This window comes from Carcharodon carcharias, chromosome 3 (genome assembly GCF_017639515.1).
Source record: "Carcharodon carcharias isolate sCarCar2 chromosome 3, sCarCar2.pri, whole genome shotgun sequence".
NCBI lineage: Eukaryota > Metazoa > Chordata > Chondrichthyes > Lamniformes > Lamnidae > Carcharodon > Carcharodon carcharias.
The window spans coordinates 213,994,813-214,011,249 of record NC_054469.1 but is presented as its reverse complement, the minus strand read 5'-3'; the positions used below and the strand labels follow the sequence as shown (position 1 = coordinate 214,011,249).

The window sequence follows — 16,437 nt, the reverse complement described above, 5'->3', positions numbered from 1 at the left end:
TCTCACAAATTCAGTCCCCTGCACTCATTTAAATCAACAAAAATAAAACACAGCCAATCTTCTTTAGATTCTCCCCCCCCCACCACCACCACCAACACCTCCCATTCCCTCCGCCGCCCCAGTGCACCATAGGTGAATGCTTAGAGGCATCATTAAGATAATGCGACAATTGGGTTCAACATTCCTGGACTAAAGAGGAAAGAATCAGCCATGAGCTTCTGTTCACTATCCAGTGGCCTTTACTAATGGAGCCATGATAATGGACATAAGGTAAAGATGAATTCAGTTGTGGCTGTAACATCCCCTCCACTCAAAAAAAAACATCTGTTGCTGTTCAGCTACGCCAAAAAAAGGTGAGATATTGGCTAACACCTGTGGAACTATATTGTAGCAAGACTCACGAACTTCAGGAGAAGGGAAGAAAATTGGCCAGAGAAAAATCCAAATATTGTGAATGTGAATAGATTGCTTATAGCCTTTTTTTTTAGAAAAAAGTGCTGGGCATTGATGGTAACAGCAACATTTTAAGGATAATCAATGTGTGTGCAAGTTTTTGAAGGAATCCGCATGCAAGGGATTGCTTTCCACCTCTATTAAATATTCCCCACATCATATTTGTTTTACTATCAAACTCAGGCTGGCTTTAAATTTCTGTCACCTTGTTTTCAATTCACAAATGTCACTCTGCATTTGACAGCCTGAATCTGTAGCACACGTCAATAGTGGCAGCTTGATTTATTTAAATCAGCACCTATCCTCGTGATTCTCCCATTGCCTATTCAGGGATCTGGGCAAATGGAGTCTCCCCTCTGTGAGATCTGGCTCCACCCAGCTTTCCTCCAACTGAATATAACTTTTTTCTCAGTATCAGATTATCCAGTAGGTTATGGTTAAAGAGATAAATGACACATGAATTGAAAGAAAAGCAGAAGGTTACAGGAAAGCTATAGAACAGGGTAACTGAACATATCCTTCTGTATGACCCCAGTTGGGTGAGATGGCAGCAGAAAATGAGGTTGCTTGCGTTACGGGTGAAACCAATGATGTTCTGAAGGAGGAGAGGCCAAAGTGGGACAATAAGTTTCAGTATATCCTGAGCTGTGCAGGATTTGCTGTGGGACTGGGGAATATCTGGAGGTTCCCTTACCTCTGTCAGACTTATGGAGGTGGTAAGTATACAAGCACAAATGTAGAAGAGAAACTTAGATATCAAATGTGTGGTTAACCTGCATGAATTTCTCTGTATTTTGGAAGCTCTTAAGTTTGGAAGTCACTTTGTACTACAACTAGAATGTGAACACTTAACACAGAAGACAACCTTCCTTTGTTCACTGTTTTAGCAAGACAATTAAGAATTTAAAATAAGTAGTTTTAACATCTGCATGGAAATAATATATAAAGGAATGTCAAGAAAATAGTGTCTGTCTATCAATATCATCCACAGTGATTCTAAGTTTAAAGGTCTTTAGTAATTTCTATGATGCATGCCAAATTAACAAAGCACAAAGGTAATCAAACTTCGTTTTCTATCCAACAGAAACACTGATCATTATTTTGACAATAGCATACAATTTGATTATTTTAGAGAATGATTTGAGGCTTCTTCAATTATTTTCCACTTTACTCAAGACTCGGCAATGAGACTACTTGCATGAATTTCACAGGCAATCAGTCAGGTTTTTATGCCATTACCAGGGCAAGCTTTAAAGCAGAAGGGTAGTTAGAAGTCACTGGGATAATTTTGACTTTGGATGAGAGTGTAAAATGGGTGATAGCAAATCAGTTGGCACATTTTATATCGCTCTCTGATGTTACTTCCAATGGGGTCCATGTTACATCCCTAGGTTACCCTACGTAGGGTCAGATATTGCACCAAAGTTGAGCATTAAGTCCTGCCCTATTTCCAGTGTTATTGGGTGTCCCACATCAACAGGCGGCTCTGTGTCATGGCATGAGCAGTTGAAGATCAGTTAAAAAAAAGTTAAACACCAATTTTCAGTTTGCCCCTTTCTCAATTGCAATCAACAGGTCTGTGTTCAACTACAGCAAATAAACCAGACGAGAGGAGATTGGACCCTTCTCTGGCCAGGATCAGGCCCTAATATGGAAGCTAAGCCTGCTTCATTACACAGCATTGGACAAGGGAGGCAACTGGAACTACCAGGAATTCCAGTGGTTAACACTATTCTGCCAATCTTGCACCTCGATGTGTAATGTTCTCATGGAAAGGGCATGAGAGGCATCTGCTCCACTTGCTTCTCTAGTGATCACTAGCTCCTCATCCACCTTCATTGACTTTTTTGAGTTCCTCCAGGCTAGTCCTTGACTCACCCATAGCACCGATTATCCTGATAATATTCAGCAATGGCTTCATTGTGTGACTGTGGTTCACCTTGTCCTCCTTGACCCTCCTGCCATCGTTAACATGGTCAGCCCCTCATTTGTCCTCCACCACCTCACCTTTTGCGTCACTGTCCACGCACGGTGCTCTCATGGTTCCCATTCCTTTCTGTGTCAATGATTTCTGGCCCAGGTTGAAGGGTCGAAGAATGCAGAAATCACCCAGCACAAAAGTGAATATAAAAGGCTTCTGTGCATGAAGTTGATTGTGGCAGCTTAAATTAGGTTTCCAGATAGATTTTGATAGACAATTGCTGGTAATTTCTGCCAGAGTTCTTTCTGATCGATCGCTTAATGTTGCCAGAAAGCAAGCAGAAACACCAGCCTTTTAAGAAATTCTACTCAGATAACATATTTCCCACTTTTCACTTAAATCAGTTATTCACTTTCGGTTGAATCTGGGGTCAGAGCGGTTAAAAACAATACGGAGAAATGTTTGTTGTGTGGAAGTTGTGGATTATTATTAACAAATGTGAATGAATGATCTACTGAAGTATCAGCTCAGTTGTGAGTCCTTTTGTATTTGAGTCAGAAAGTTGATGACTCTGCTGAAGGTACTTCCTTCTTTCCTTTCCTCCTTCATGTGTGCTCTTCCCAAAGGCAGGGCCTTGGCTCATTGTCTGTCCTGAGCTGTTTTCTTGGCAGTTTTTCTCAGTGGTGGTTTGCCATTGCCTTCTACTCTCAGGGACAGGAGGTGGGTCCCAAGATGACTTCAGCCCGAACGGGAATCAAACTCATGCTGTTGGCATTAATCTGAACCACATGCTAGCCAGCTGAGCTAACCAGTCCCCCCATGAGGGTCCTGTTGCACTAAAATGTTAAACAAAGGTCCCATCTGCCTGTTCCAGCAGCCGTTATGATGTTAGGAGTCCTATTATTTAAAGACCAGAGAGTATTGGCCTCCCCACATTTCCACTTATCCACATAACCATAAACTAACCATTTATCGTACTCTGCCCAAAATGTCTACTGACCTCATACCTCTGTTGGGCAAATAGAGAGATCTGCCATTGGTGGAGTGATGAAATGGAGCCAATGAACTCCTCTGGATATCACCCACAATCAAATGGAAGATGCAGTAACTGGAAGTATAGCCTCTCGTGCTGTCTATCAGGGGTTACGTGGTGTTCTTGGAGACTCTAACCAATGAGCCCTAAGCACGAGTAATCTGGGGGATATGGCTTCCTGACGAGAGTCCTGATTGAGCAGCTAGCATCTGAAAAGCTCTCTGTACCAAAGTATATTTTTTTCTTGCTGAAACCTGTCCGCTCCATCAAGTCATTACATTTTTTTCTTCCCCTTTAGTTCTTTACAGTTTCTATTTAGAGAGAACATTTGAATATACAACAACATATACATACATACAACTCAGGTAATTAAAGATTAAGGGCAGAAATTTTCACTCGGTGGGCGGGTGCACACCCAGCCCAGTCAAGTGTGAAACGACACGCGTTGATGTCAGCCCGAGTGTGCCAATGCCAATGCACAGTCATGTAATAGTTTGGTCAGCGGGCATGCGCCGGAGCTGGCAGCGCACCCACCTACAATTAAAAGGCCTAACCTTTGGCAGGGCAGGCAAATTGGAAACTTCATCCATGGGCATGTTGAGATTTCCAAAAGCAAATAAAAATAAAATAAAAACTTCAATTTTTCATTAATAACATGTCCTTGCTCATGTGACAGAATCACATGAAGGGACATGTTTTATTATCTTTTTATTATATATCTTCATCTCCCTGAGGCAGCCCTGTGCAGCGGTCACCCATGTGCATGTGCAAAGTTCACGCTCAGCTGGTTCACATTCACCCCCCCACCCCCCCACCACCCCCGGCTTGGGCAGCACTCAGCGCTGCCACTCGCGTTTCACGCTGGGCCAATTAGGCCCACCAACTTGAAATTGCAGAGCGGTGCCGATCACGGGCTGTGGTTGGCTTCCCAACCACCTCTACTCGCCCCTGCTCATCCCCACTGAGCCCGCCTGCCAAGGGCAAAATTCTTCCCTAAGTCTCTGAGGTTCTTTCCTAATTCGGTTAGAGCGGAGTGGCTCTGCCACTTGAGCTTCCTCCACAGGATCGCCATGATTAGGACCCGCAGTACGAGATACAGCATTAGAAAGTGGCAGTTCTGGGTTTGGCAACTCTACAGAGATATAGAGCATGTCTATTCCAGGTCGTTCTGTCACTTCAGGGATTGATGGTTCAACGTTAAAAACAGGCGGAATAATTGGTTGTTGGAATGTCTCTCTATCACGAATATGGCCTGCATGTTTTTGAACAATTCTGTCTTCCACTCCCACCTGGAAGGATAAGGGACCAGTTTCTGAGACAATGATTCCAGGTACCCAACAAGGTCCTCTTCTGAAATTCTGCACGTATACTGTGTCTCCTACATTGAAGAATATTAAGGTGGATAAGTCCCCAAGGCCAGAGGGGATCTGCCCCAGAGTACTGAGGGAGGCAAGGGAGGAGATTGCTGGGGCCTTGACAGAAATCTTTATATCCTCACTGGCTATGGGTGAGGTCCCAGAGGACTGGAGAATGGCCAATGTTGTTCCATTGTTTAAGAAGGGTAGCAGGGATAATCCAGGAAATTACAGGCCAGTCAGTCTTACATCAGTGGTAGGGAAATTATTGCAGAAGATTCTTCGTGACAGGATTTACTACCATTTGGAAGCAAATGGGCGTATTAGTGAGAGGCAGCATGGTTTTGTGAAGGGGAGGTCGTGTCTCACTAACTTGATCGAGTTTTTCGAGGAAGTGACAAAGATGATCGATGATGGAAGAGCAGTGGATGTTATATGCATGGATTTCAGTAAGGCCTTTGACAAGGTCCCTCACGGCAGACTGGTACAGAAGGTAAAGTCGCACGGGATCAGAGGTGAGCTGGCAAGATGGATACAGAATTGGCTTGGTCACAGAAGACAGAGGGTAGCAGTGGAAGGGTGCTTTTCTGAATGGAGAGCTGTGACGAGTGGAGTTCCGCAGGGACCAGTGCTGAGACCTTTGCTGTTTGTAGTATACATAAATGATTTGGAGGAAAATGTAACTGGGCTAATTAGTAAGTTTGCAGACGACACTAAGGTTGGAGGAGTTGCAGATAGTGAAGAGGATTGTCAAAGGATACAACGGGATAAAGATCGGTTGGAGACTTGCCGGAGAAATGGCAGATGGAGTTTATTCCGGACAAATGCGAGGTAATGCATTTTGGAAGGTCTAATACAGTCAGGAATTACACAGTAAATGGCAGAACCCTTAAGTGCATTGAAGGGCAGACGGATCTGGGTGTACAGGTCCACAGGTCACTGAAAGTGGTAACACAGGTGGATAAGGTAGTCAGGAAGGCATATGGCATGCTTGCCTTCATTGGCAGGGGTATTGAGTATAAAAGCTGGGAAGTCATGCTGCAGCGGTATAGAACCTTGGATAGGCCACACTTGGAATATTGTGTGCAATTCTGGTCACCACATTACCAGAAGGATATGGAGGCATTGGAGAGGGTGCAGAGGAGGTTTACCAGGGTGCTGCCTGGTCTGGAGGTTATTAGCTATGAGGAGAGATTGGAGAAACTCGGATTGTTCTCACTAGAGCGACGGAGATTGAGGGGCGACTTGATAGAAGTTTACAAAATTATGAGTGGCATGGACAGAGTAGATAGTCAGAAGCTTTTTCCCAGGGTGGAAGAGTCAATTACTAGGAGACATAGATTTAAGGTGAGAGGAGAAAACTATAGAGGAGATGTGCGGGGCAAGTTTTTTACGCAGAGGGTAGTGAGTGTCTGGAATTTGCTGCCAGAGGAGGTGGTGGAAGCAGGTACGATAGTGATGTTTAAGAGGCAGCTTGATAAATACACGAATAGGATGGGAATAGAGGGATATGGACCCCAGAAGTGCAAAATGTTTTAGTTGACGGGCGATATGATCGGCGCAGGTTTGGAGGGCCGAAGGACCTGTTCCTGTGCTGTACTTTTCTTTGTTCTTTGTTCTTTGAATGTGCGAGCTTTGCTATGAATATTGTGATTCAATTTTTGATTACTCTGATTCCTCTCTACCTTCCCCTCCAAACTTGGAAACACCAGATTTAACCTTGTATGTAGGTGGCGTTTCATCAATAATTCAGACGGCGTTGAACCCATAGTTGAATGTGGTGTTGTATGATAACTGAGAAGAAAGTGGGAAAGTCAAGTTTCTAGAGCACCTTCTGGTAATCTCTTCATTCCAGATTTGAAAGTTTGCACAGCTCTCTCAGCTAAACCATTTGATGAGGGATTGGATTGTGCTGTTTCAATATGTCCGATTCCATTTAAACTCATGAATCTCTGAAATTCTGTACTGGTAAAGACTGCACCATTAATGGAAGTGATGATTTCCAGTAGGCCATGTAGACTAAAACATTGGCACAGCTTCTCAGTAGTTGCACTCAATGTTGGTGATTTGACTTCATACACATCCACCCATTTAGAATGTGCATCTACAACCAACAAAAACATGGTACCTAAGAACGGTTCTACATAATCAATAGGTAGGCTAACCCAGGGTCGACCAGGCCACTCCCACAGATGCAGTGGAGCTGAAATAGGCAACTTCTGTTGTTGCTGACAATGGAGGTTGACCGTGCTTTCAATATTACTCAACGCTTAGCCATCAGACATAGCTTTAAGCAAGTATTTTCATCTTCGATATGCCTGTGAAGCTCTGTCAAGAGTGATTCTCTTCCTTGCAAAGGGACAACAACTCTTGATCCCGACAATAAGATTCCATCTTGACAACTTAACTCTATTTTTCGGGCATGGAATGGTCTCATCTCTTCAGATATAGGTGAATTGGACCACCCTAGCAAAACAAAGTCTCTGACTTTCGACAAAATTGGATCCCTGTTCGTCCAATTTCTAATTTGATTCGCACACACAGGTGAAGAATCCAAGAAATTCAGCACAACTTCTTGTGGCACTGGAGCATGTACGATGCTATCTGGTAACGGGAGACGAACGAGTTACTACAGAAGACCTTTAAAAGATTTGACTGACTTGATAGATTGTAAGTTTAATGGATTAGTTTTAACCCACAAAGCTGCTGATTCTGATTTACTTCCAGTGCATTTACTGTTGTGAAAGATGAAAAAAATGCATCTTCCTTTTGTGCCCAACATTGTAAAATATTAATTCAGTTCTATCATTAGAGCTAGTTTTTAATCTACTTCACTATTTCTTTTCCCACCAATTAAAAGAAACAAAGCATTTAGCACCATGTCTGACTTCACCAGCATTGTATCCATAGGGACCTGGCTCCTAGATACCTGACTATAAGGTGGGTGACTAGTATGATCAATTTTGCTTTTCAGAACAGTGTTTAATGTCTCAGGGCTGTAATATTCCATTCCCATTTAGCTAAAGACTCAAAATGGTGGTGGTGTAGCTAAATCATACTCATCCATCCCATCTCCCACAGACCAAAGCAAACAGAGCCCAGGATTTTCAAACAACCAGGAAGACCACCACATAAAGAGTTGTAGAAACTGCACCTTGTTCAAACTTTGCCTGCACAAAGTCCCATGGCCCCCATCCTCCCTGTTTCACCTAAGCTGTTTCCATCTGCCAAGGCACACTACAAATCCTGCCAAACCTTAATATATAATGTATCAAAGTACATGGGTTATGTAAAATGCTCAATTTATACATGTCTAAGTAACATGTAACCTAAAAGGTTAAGTAAGACAATGTTCAAGTTCTTTCCTGAATCCAATAAAAACATTTTTATCGAAAGGGAGTAAGAATTCCTTGACCTGTAGTGACATAGCAAATTTGAAAAAGAGTTCCTGCGTTTGATATTTCTATTGGATTAAACACATTCCTACAATTCCCAACAGGTTCCTCCTGATCTGCTGCTGTAACTTTGGGCATAACATCGGTGGAAGCCTGCAAAATGGGGGAAAGCTTTGTTGTTTTAGTATTTGTTGCTGGGATGTGGGCATCATTGGCAAAACTGGCATTTGTTGCCCATCCCTAGTTACCCCTGAGAAGGTGGTGTGCTTCTTCTTGAACTGCTGAAATACGTATGGTGAAGGGACTCTCACAATGCTGTTAGGTTGGGAGTTCCAGGATTCTGGTCAATTAATGATGAAGGAACAATATGTTCAATTACAGGCCAGCAGTAGTCTGGGAGATATTTGTGAGGCCTGGAAGAGAACTCCGGCCCTATATTGGGAGACCTCCAACTCTCCCTGTAACGACTGCAAGTTGGGGCTCTTAATGCTGGAGAAATAGAGCTGAATTAATCATGCAATGCTGTGCTCATTTTTCTTGGATGTTGCAAGCATGATCCTACAACAGTGTAAGACTCAGATTTGAATATCTAAAAAGCTCTCTGCCCTATTAGGGCAGGAGCGCTAGGTATCAATTTAAAAGCCAGTCTAAAAGTTGATTCCAGTGCGTAAAAGAGGGTGCCCAAAATCCCTGCCAGTTACCAGTTGTCTATTTTTCAGGTGAGGAATGGACAGCCAGCTGCTGAAATTTCTTCCCTGTGTACTTTTGTGTGGACAAGTATGTGAGTGTATATGTGTGTGTGCATGCATTTGTGTGCCAATGTATATTTGAATGTGTGTATATGGCTATGTGTGTGTGTATATATTTATGTGTTAGTATGTGTGTGCCCGCATGCATTTGTTTTATTTGTTCATGGGATGGGGGCATTGCTAGCTAGGCCAGCATTTATTGCACATCACTTGAGAACTGAATGGCTTGCTAGGCCTATTCAGAGGACATTTAAGGATCATACTTGTAGGCCAGATCAGGTAACGATGGCAGATTTCCTTCCAGAAAGGGGAAACTAGGTGGGTTTTTACAACAATATTAACAATGGCCATGGTCATCATCAGTTCCAGGTTCTTTATTGAATTCAAATTTCATAATCTGCTGTGGTGGGATTCAAACCCGGATCCCCAGAACATTACCCTGGGGCTCTGGATTAATAGTCCAGTGACAATACCACTATGCTGCTACCTTCACCACCATTTCATGCATGCATGTATGTATGTATGAATGATGTATATATGTATTATGTATGATGTATGTATGATGTATGTATGTGCATATGTTTCTGCCCCCAACTGCCTGGCACAAATGAAATGAATGAATTCTGAGTGAATTAAAATCTCGCACCTTATGAGTGGGCAGTTAAAATTCCCTGAGTTACTTGACCCACTGCCCACTTCCTGCCATTTTAAATGTTAACAGCTGCTTTCTGGAAGCTTCTAAGGCACAAATCCACTGCCAGGGAGTCCAAATTCACAGATGTTAATCGGGGTTTGAAGACATCACCAGGCACTGGCAGTAATCTTAAGTTTAGCCAGAGCAATCATGCGGGTGTAGCTTTGCTGGCAGCTGAAGGCTAGCTTGAAAAGATAGAGACCCCCTAAGTGAGTTTTTCTACTTTCTCTATAAGAAAAGTTTAGGCATTCACTGCCCTGGATCTAACAACCTTTCCTTATCATAGGAATTCCCAGGCAACCGATTTTCCCACAGTGACCTGACTGCCAACAAGCATCCATGGACTGCCTGAATTTCCACACAGCAGATTCTACACCTGCCCACCTCCCACTCATTCTGGGCAGGAACTGGTCAGATTAATGAGGCCCAGTGGTTAATAGTGACATGGACTCATGCTACCACAGCCAGCCAGGGAAGGAACTAATAACAGCAGTTCCCCACCAAAAACCCACTGGCTATATGTTCTCTTTTATTCATGGGATATGGCTGGACAAGCATTTATTGCCCAACCCTAATTACCCTTGAGAAGGTAGTGGTGAGTTACCTTCTTGAAGCACTGCAGTCCACAAGGTGTATGTACACCTACAGCACTAGTAGAAAGGAAGTTCCAGGATTTTGACCCAGTGACAATGAAGGAACAGCGATATATTTCCAAGTCAGGATAGTGATTGGCTTGGAGGGGAACTTCCAGGTGGTGGTGTTCCCATGTGTCTGCTGCCCTTGTCCTTCTAGATGGTAATGATCATAGGTTTGGAAAGTGCTGTCTAAGGAGCCTTGATGAGTTCCTGCAGTGCACCTTTAGACCTCATCACCATATAGATTGTGGAAGCCCAAAATCACCCGACTGGCTAGCGTACAGGCACTTATAATCATGGAAGGACCACTCATATTGTTTCCTTTCCGATTGTTATTTAGCCTGTGAATACCTTATTTTCTAAGGGAAGAGTGCAAAACAACAAGAGGGACAGTTTCAGTAGGTCCATGACTTCATTTAAATGATGGACACAGAAATGTGGCACACGTGTTAAATGATCGTCTGCAATATCATAGGAACATAAGTCATTTTTAACAGTGATGAGATGCTGAAGCAATTGGAGTACATATTCATAGGGGCATACAAAATAAGAGCAGGAGTAGTCATATGGTGTCTTGAGCCTGCACAACCATTCAATAAGGTCATTGCTGATCTGGTTGTTTTTTGAGTTCTACATTCCCATCTACTCCCGATAACCTTTGATTCCCTTGCCTAACAAGAACCTACCTACTTAAAAATATTCAATGACCCCGCCTCTACCGCCTTCTGAGGCAGAGAGTTCCAAAGTCGCACAACCCTCTGAGAGAAAAAAATTCTCTTCATCTCTGTCCTATAAGGGCAACCCCTGATTTTAAAACAGTGACCCCCTAGTTCTGGACTCACCCACAAGGGGAAACATCCTTTCCACATCCGCCTTGTCAAGACTATTCAGAGTCTTATATACTTCAATCAAATCACCCCTCACTCTTCTAAACTCCAGTGGAAACAAGCCCAGTCTGTCCAACCTTTCCTCTTAGGACAACCCGCTCATTCCATGTATTAATCTAGTAAACCTCCTCTGAACCGCCTCCAACACATTTACACCCTTTCTTAAATAAGGAGACCAAAACTTTACACAATATTCGAGATGTGGTCTCACCAATGCCCTGTATAACTGAAGCGTAACATCCTTAGTTTTATGTTCAATTGCTTACATAATAAGGGATAATTAGGCTTCTTGATTACTTGCTGTACCTGCATACTAACTTTTAGTGACTCATGCACGAGAAGACCCAGATCCCTCTGCATCTCAGGATTCTGCAGTCATTCTCCATTTAAGTAATACTCTGCTTTTTCATTCTTCCAGCCAAAGTGAATGACTTCACATTTTCCCACATTATACCCCATCTGCCAGATTTTTGCTGACTCACTCAACTTATCTATGTCTGTTTGCAAACTCCTTATGTCTTCCTCACTACATACTTTCCTACCTATCTTTGTTTCATCTGCAAATTTAGCTACCATGCCTTTGCTCCCTTCATCTAGGTCATTGATGTAAATTGTAAAAAGTTAAGGTCCCAGCACAGAGCCCTGCGAGACTCCACTAGTCACATCCTGCCAATCAGACAATCATGATCCTAATTCTACTACCTGCTAATCTCTTCCCTATCCATATCTGTAGGTTGCCTCCAATTCCATGTACTCTTATTTTTGCTAACAATCTCCAATGTGGAACTTTAGTGAATGCCTTCTGGAAGTCCTTATAAATAACATCCATGGGCACTTGTTCCTCTAACTCCAGCAGCTGGAATAATTTCTGTTCACATATATTCTTAGGCTGCTTGCATCACTGCACATCTGCTGGTCCAATTAGTGATAGTCAGATCCTGTGAGTCCCATGTGGCTGCTGCCCTTGTCCTTCTGAAAGGTAGTGACCCTCTTAGGCCCCATTTTTCAAAGTTGGTACAAAGGGCACAGGTTATTTTCTCCCCCTATGGCACCAGAGTAACAGGTTGTGCGACCATGCTGGAGGAGAAGGAGTTAGTGAATGGTTTTTAGATGGCGACCTGTCAGACATTTCAATACAGCTGCTGCACATTTCTTTTAGGCTGCAATGCAGTCATGATAAGCAACAAAGTTATAATTAAGCTGCATAAAACACTAATTCAGCCTCAGCTGGACTATTGACCCCCAGTTCTGGGCACCACACTTTAGGACGGATGTGAAGATATTAGGGAGGGTGCAGAAAAGATTCATGAGAATGGTTCCAGTGATGAGGAACTTCAATTCAATAGATAGATCAGAGAAACTGGGACTGGATTCCTTGGAGAAGATCAAGGGGAGATTTCATAGAGGTGTTCAAAATCATGAGAGACCTGGACAGAGTAGATAGGAATAAACTGTTCCCGTTGACAGAAGGATTGAGAACCAGAGGACACTGATTTTGTTGACTGGCAAAGAAGCAATGGCAACGTGAGGAAAAACATTTTTACACAGTGAGCAGCCAGGATCTTGAATTGATTGCCTGAGAGTGTGGTGCAAGTAGATTCAATCGAGGCCTTCAAAAGAGAATAGGATAATTACTTGAAGCCAAAAAATTTGGAGGGCTACAGGGAAATGGAACAGGACTAGGTGAGTGCGCTTGCACAGAGAACTGGCACAAACACGATGGGCTGAATGGCCTTCTGTTGTGCTGTACCAGTTCGATAATTCTAAGGGAAATCCTCCCTGATGCCTCAAATGAAAACTGTAGGTTCCACAGACACACCCAGTCTGTGGCTGCACATCCTCAGACACTGACTTCAGAGCCTGTATCTAGGTTTGATGTTTAATAGTGGCGTTCAAAATTATGAGATGTATTGATAAAGTGGAAAGGGAAGAAACATCTCCACTGGCAGGGGGGTTGGTCACCAAAGGATGGAGATTTATGGTAACTTGGAACAAAAACAGTAGGGGAGATGAGGAGAGTTCTTTTTATTCAGTGAGTCATTATGATCCAGATTGCTCTGCCTGAAAGGTGGTGCAAGCAGATTCAATAGCCACTTTTTAAAGGAACTTTAATAAATGCTTGAACAGGAAACGATTGCAGGGCTTCGAGGAAACAACAGGGGAGTAGGATTAATCGGATAGTTCTTTCAAACAGTTAGCACGGGCACAATGGTTCTATAAAACACGAACTTAAACTAAGGCCGGGATTTTCCGGCCCCATCATGGCCAGGGCCAGACACCCCCAGTGGTGGGCGGGGCAAGAAAATCCCGCCCCCTAAGTCTCTGTGAATTCAATTCTCACCCTGAAGGAAGAGTTATGAGCTTTGTCTCAGATACTCTCTCAGAGACACTGGTTCTCATTAGCAGACTGGGCAGTGCGCCAGGGCTGCTCACTATCTAATGACGCCATAGTAACAATAAAATGCCCCTCATAATCAGGAACTGGCTATTTGTGTCTTCACACATTTATTTCATCAATCTCTTTCAAAAACAGAAGAAACCAAACACTTGGTGCAAAGAAATTAGATACGGGTCATACAAAAAGATAGAACGTGCATTCATATAGCGCCTCCCATGACTTCAGCATTTCATAAATGCTTCATGGACACTTTAGTACATTTGAGTTGCAGTCACTGTTATAAGTTAGCAGCCAAACAGTGCACAGCAAGATCCTGCAGGTAGTGAAAATTGACCAGATAATCTATCTCAGTGATCAGGACACCTCCCTGTCCTTATTCAAATTGTGCAATAGGATCCTCCACGTCCACCTGAAAAAGCAGATTGGAGAACAATTTACCAAACCACGTGTAAGACAGTACTACTCTCCCTCGGTGCTACACTGGAACCGCAGCCTAAATTAAGTGTTCAAATCTAGATTAGGACTAGAACCAGCAACCTCCTGTCTCAAAGGCAATTCTGATACCAGCTGAGCCCTTTTGGGAAACTTTATGGGATTGAGTGAGTTAGAAGGTGTAGGATGACTCTTAATTTCAGCAGCTTTATGATACAGGAAGGCGAATGAGTGAGTATTAGAGTATTCACTGTTTTCTATTATATTCATCAAATAGGGCTGAAATTGGATTGTATCTCATGATGCTGGCTTCTGTATCCAAACTTGGAATAAAAGTTCTACCCCCATTCACCTACAACTGCACTCCCAAATTCCCAATTACCCAGCCTTTGGCTCCCCATTCATAACATTCCTGCAGCTACCAATCTGTTCAACCACATCCTCATCTTCATCTTTGACATGCTCGTCCCAATTAAAACTATTACACTCTCTCACCCTGGCCGTTCCTCCTGGTATGTCCGTCTTCTCTGATCCCTTAATGCTAGAGGATGCAAACTTGAATGAAAATGGCAGGTAAATAGCTTAGCCATTCACCATAAAACCTGGCTGGATCACATGAAGCACTATTGGGTTATGCTTTCACCTGTGAAAATTTCTCACTATTCCAGGGTCATCCTGGAGTGCAAAGATAACCAAAACCATCTTTTTAAACCCTTCTCCCCTGTCTCTCCACTCTCACCTCCAACAAGTGTGAGGTGCTAATGGGTTTCTTTGTCACTAAAACCAAGACCATCCAATCAATAACAGAACTGAGAAGTTCTGCTGAAGGGTCATGAGGACTCGAAACGTCAACTCTTTTCTTCTCCGCCGATGCTGCCGGACCTGCTGAGTTTATCCAGGTAATTCTGTTTTTGTTTTGGATTTCCAGCATCCGCAGTTTTTTGTTTTTACCCAACTTCCCTTGCTGGCTTCCATGTTGGCTGATATTGTTAATGGTTCTCTTGCCTCAGATTTGCTTCCACTCTCCTTCAAATCACTCCTCTCCTCAAAAAATCCCAGACCCCTCCATCCTGCAAGCTACCATCCCATGTCCAACCTCCCTTTCCTCTCCAAAGTCCTTGAATGTGTTGTCACCTCGCAAACTTGTGCTCATTTTTCCTAGAGCTCCATGTTTGAAACTCTCCAATCAGCCTATGCTGCAGTAGCAAAATCACTCTTAACAGAGTCATAAATGGCATCCCATGTGACTATGACAAAGGGAAACCACTCCTTTTCATCCTACTCAAACTGTCTGTAGCTTTTGACACAGCTGATCACACCGTCTTCCTCCAACATCTCTCCACCATTGTCCAGCCTGGTGGGATTGCACTCACCCAGTTCCACTCTTATCCATCTAATCGTGGCCAGAGAATCACAGTCAATGACTTTTCCTCCCTTTCCTGCACTGTTACCTCTGGTGTCTCCCAAGGGTATATCCTTGGACCCCTCGTACCTCTCATCTACAAGATGCCCCTTGACAATATTGTCTGAATACACAGCATTAGTTTTCACATGAATGCTAACGACACCTAGCTCCACCTCACCAGCACCTCTTTCAACCCCTTGAAATAATCAAACTGGTTATCTGACATCCAGCATTTGGTGGACAGAAATTTCCTCCATTTAAGTATCGGGGAGACCAAAGCTATTGTCTTCAGTCCCTAGGGTTGCCAACCCTCCTAGATTGGCCTGGAGTCTCCAGGAATTGAAGGGTCATGAGGACTCAAAACGTCAACTTTGCTCTTCTCCGCCGATGCTGCCAGACCTGCTGAGTTTTTCCAGGCATTTCTGTTTTTGTATTGAAAATCAATCTCCAGGACACTGCTTTGTGCAACCCTGGGGAAAAATCATTAAAAGAGATAGGGTTTTTTGGCATTTTATTTGAACATTTCTCTTTAGCAAATATAAAAATAGTGAAAATGGGGGGATAAAAGGCCACTTGCCTGACAGTCAAGCATCATTCAATTGGGTAATGGGTCTTTTACTTTTCAATTGGCATAGGAAGGCAGTAAGTCACAAAGCTGGTTATGTTGGTCAACTAATGGTTGGAGTGTGGGGGAAAGTCGTGTGATGAAACCTCCAGGAATATATTTAATCACAGTTGGCAACCCCATCAGTCCCCGCCTCAAATTAAGCTCCCTCATCACCGATCCCGTCCCTCTTTCTGGCAACTGTCCGAGGCTGAACCAAACTGTTCACAATCTCGGTGTCATATTTGATCTTTAGATGAATTTTCAACCAGATATCTATGACACTGCTAAGACTTATTTTCTCCTCTGTAACACTGCCTGACTCCAGGCCTGACTCAACTCTTCTGCTACTGAAACCCTTATTCATGGTTTTGTTACCTCCAGGTTTGACGACTCTAACATACTCCTGACCAGTTTCTCACATTCTATCCTCCATAAACTTCAGGCCATTCAAAATCTGCTGCCCATGCCCTAAT

General features: G+C 43.3%; 1 protein-coding gene across 1 annotated transcript in view; it reads left to right on the top strand.

Moving 5' to 3' along the window:
- The first annotated feature begins 997 nt into the window (after nt 1-997).
- LOC121276084 (sodium-dependent neutral amino acid transporter B(0)AT3-like) overlaps nt 998-16,437 on the top strand; it is a 51,699-nt gene continuing 36,259 nt past the window's right edge. The window contains exon 1 of the mRNA XM_041184022.1: nt 998-1,169. Within this exon, the coding sequence (XP_041039956.1) occupies nt 998-1,169 (172 nt within the window). The remainder of the gene's footprint in view (nt 1,170-16,437) is intronic.